Source organism: Chaetura pelagica, unplaced genomic scaffold, assembly GCF_000747805.2.
Source record: "Chaetura pelagica isolate M959 unplaced genomic scaffold, ChaPel_1.0 scaffold561, whole genome shotgun sequence".
In the NCBI taxonomy this organism is placed as follows: Eukaryota; Metazoa; Chordata; class Aves; order Apodiformes; family Apodidae; genus Chaetura; species Chaetura pelagica.
The window spans coordinates 29,500-32,095 of record NW_009952056.1 but is presented as its reverse complement, the minus strand read 5'-3'; the positions used below and the strand labels follow the sequence as shown (position 1 = coordinate 32,095).

At 61.5% G+C, this 2,596-nt stretch overlaps 1 protein-coding gene across 1 annotated transcript in view; it reads right to left on the bottom strand.

Moving 5' to 3' along the window:
- The window catches only part of TAP1 (transporter 1, ATP-binding cassette, sub-family B (MDR/TAP)), a gene marked incomplete at its 3' end in the record, with an annotated part of 10,625 nt that overhangs the window by 1,674 nt on the left and 6,355 nt on the right, over positions 1-2,596 (bottom strand). The window contains exons 4-6 of the mRNA XM_010003771.1: positions 1,879-2,062; positions 1,196-1,381; positions 764-937 (exon numbers count right to left, since the gene is read on the bottom strand). Coding sequence (XP_010002073.1) covers positions 764-937; positions 1,196-1,381; positions 1,879-2,062 — 544 coding nt within the window. The remainder of the gene's footprint in view (positions 1-763; positions 938-1,195; positions 1,382-1,878; positions 2,063-2,596) is intronic.

Here is a 2,596-nt window from a genome sequence, read left to right as displayed (position 1 = left end):
GGGGCAGAGATGTGGCTGGTTGTGGCTGGGGACACTGAGCATGTGGTGAGGACATGGCAGGGATGTGGCTGAGGATGTGGCAAGGATGTGGCAGGGGACGTTGCAGGGATATGATGGGTATGTGAAAGGGACATGGCAGGGATGTGGCAGGGACATGGTAGGGACATGGCTGGGATGGCTGGGGACACAGTGAGGATGTGACAGGGACATGGTGGGGATGTTGCAGGGGTGCCAGGGGGATGTGGCAGGGACATGGCAAGAAGGATGGTTTGGGACATGGTGGGAACATGTTGGGGACATGGTGGGGATGTGGCAGGGACATGGCAAGGACATGGCACAGAAATCTGGAGACGTAGCAGGGACATAGTGGGCATGGGCAGGGACACAGCAAGGACATGGCGGGGACAGCTGAGGATGTAGCAGGGATGCAGCAGTGATATGGAGGGGATATGGTGGGAGTGGCAGGTGACACTAGTGGGGATGTGGCAGGGAAGGCTGGGGACACAGCAGGGATGTCTGGGCACATGAGGTGGGGCTGTGGTGGAGATGGCTGATGACATGGAGGTGGCAGTGGGGACCCATTGGGGGTGACACTTGGGACATGTTGGGAATGACTGGTGACACAAGGGTGATGGTGGGGACCCACTGGGGACAGCTGGTGACACAGGAGGTGGCAATGGGGCCCCATTTGGGATGGCTGGTGACAGAGGGGTGGCAGTGATGACCTGTTGGGGACAAGTGGTGACAGGGGTGGTGGTGGCACCTGGAGGCGCAGGTAGGGGTGCTGGTAGGTGGAGAGGGGGTGACCATCCAGCAGCACCTGCCCAGCCCTCGGCCGCTGCAGGTGAAGGACCAGGGACACCAGGGTGCTCTTCCCTGCCCCAGGGGGGGCCACCACTGCCAGCACCTCCCCGGGGCACAGCTTCAGGGATACACCCTGGGGGGACAGAAGGGACAGTTTCATCACCTTCCCTCAGGGTTCACAGCCCTCCCTGAGCCCTCCCTGACATGTCCTCACGTGTCCCTCCACCACATCACCACTATGTCCCCATGTCTTCTCACCTTGTCCCCACATTGTCTCCACCATGTCTATGCCCTCACACCCTCTCTACCATGTCCCCACCATGTACCTATGCCCCCATGCCCTCCCCACCATGTCCCCCCATCATGTCCCCCACCCTGTCCCCATGCCCACCTTCAGGACAGGCTCTTGGTGCTCAGAGTAGGAGAACCAGACGTCCTCAAGCTGGAGGTGGCCCTGCAGGACATCGGGTGCCAGCGTCCCCACAGGTGTCGCCCCCTCCTCCTGGTCCAAGAACTCAAAGATCTTCTCTGAGGAGCCCACAGCCTTGGTCATGTCGGGGTAGTAGCGGAGCAGGACCTGGGGACACAGCAGGGACGTGGCTGGGAGGGGGTGGTGACACAGGGAACAAGCATGGGGACATGGCTGGGAAGATATGGGGACATGGAGGACACCAGGACATGTTGAGACCAGCATAGGAACATGGCAGGGAGGATACAGGGACACAGCAGGGGATGGGGACATGACAAGGGAGGCCCTGGGGAGATGGCAGGGCATGGGGACATGGAGAGGAGGACCTGGGGACACAGGGGACAGGAATGTGAGATGGGGAATGGGCATGGCGACATGACCAGGAGGGTGTGAGGACATGGAGGCCACAAGGACATGGTGAGGATGCCATGGGGACATGTCAGGGGGATGCAGGGACATGGCAGGGAGGGTGTGGGAGATGGGTGGCCATGGGGACACACTGAGATTGGCATGGGTGCACAATGGCAAGCATGTAGGGACACAGCAGGCAGGCTTGAGGACATGGCAGGGACAATGTTGGGGACATGGTGTCCACTCAGGCTCACCTCCACAGCCTCAGTGAACTGCATCTGGTAGATGAGGAAGGTGACAAGGTCCCCAGTGGTGATGGTCCCTGCGGCCACCAGCTGTCCCCCACAGCAGAGGAGCCCCAACTTCAGGGCCAGGGCTGAAAACTGGGGACACCACCAGGAGGTCACCACTGGGGGACAGGCCCTGTCACCCTCCTCACTGTGGCCACCTCTCCGTGGAGGTGCCAGACGTGCTCTGTCACCTCCTTTGTGCCATCACATACCCCCCCAAGTCCCAGAGATGTCACATCCCCCATCTCACCACCCCCCTGCACCCCCAGGCCTCTGTGCTCTTGTACCCCATGTCCTGATGTCCCCAAGTTCCCCAGCCACATGTCACCATGCCTCTATGTGCCCCAACCCATGTCATCACGTCCTCCAGCCGCATGCCACCTTGTCCCCATGTCCCCCAGCCCCAACCCATCACGTCCTCATGTCCCCCAGCCCTGTCCCATCATGTTCCCATTAACTCCACCCTCATGCCACCATGTCCCTCAGCCCTGTGCCACTGCAGCCCCATGTCCCCCAGCCACTGCCACCATGTCCCCATGTCCCCTGTCCCCAAGCCACCTCAGCCCCATGTCCACCAGCCCTGTGCCACCGTATCCCCATGTCCCCTGTCCCCGTGCCACCCCAGCCCCACATCCCCCCTCCTCATTCCATCACGTCCCCCATCCCCACCCCACCCCCCTCT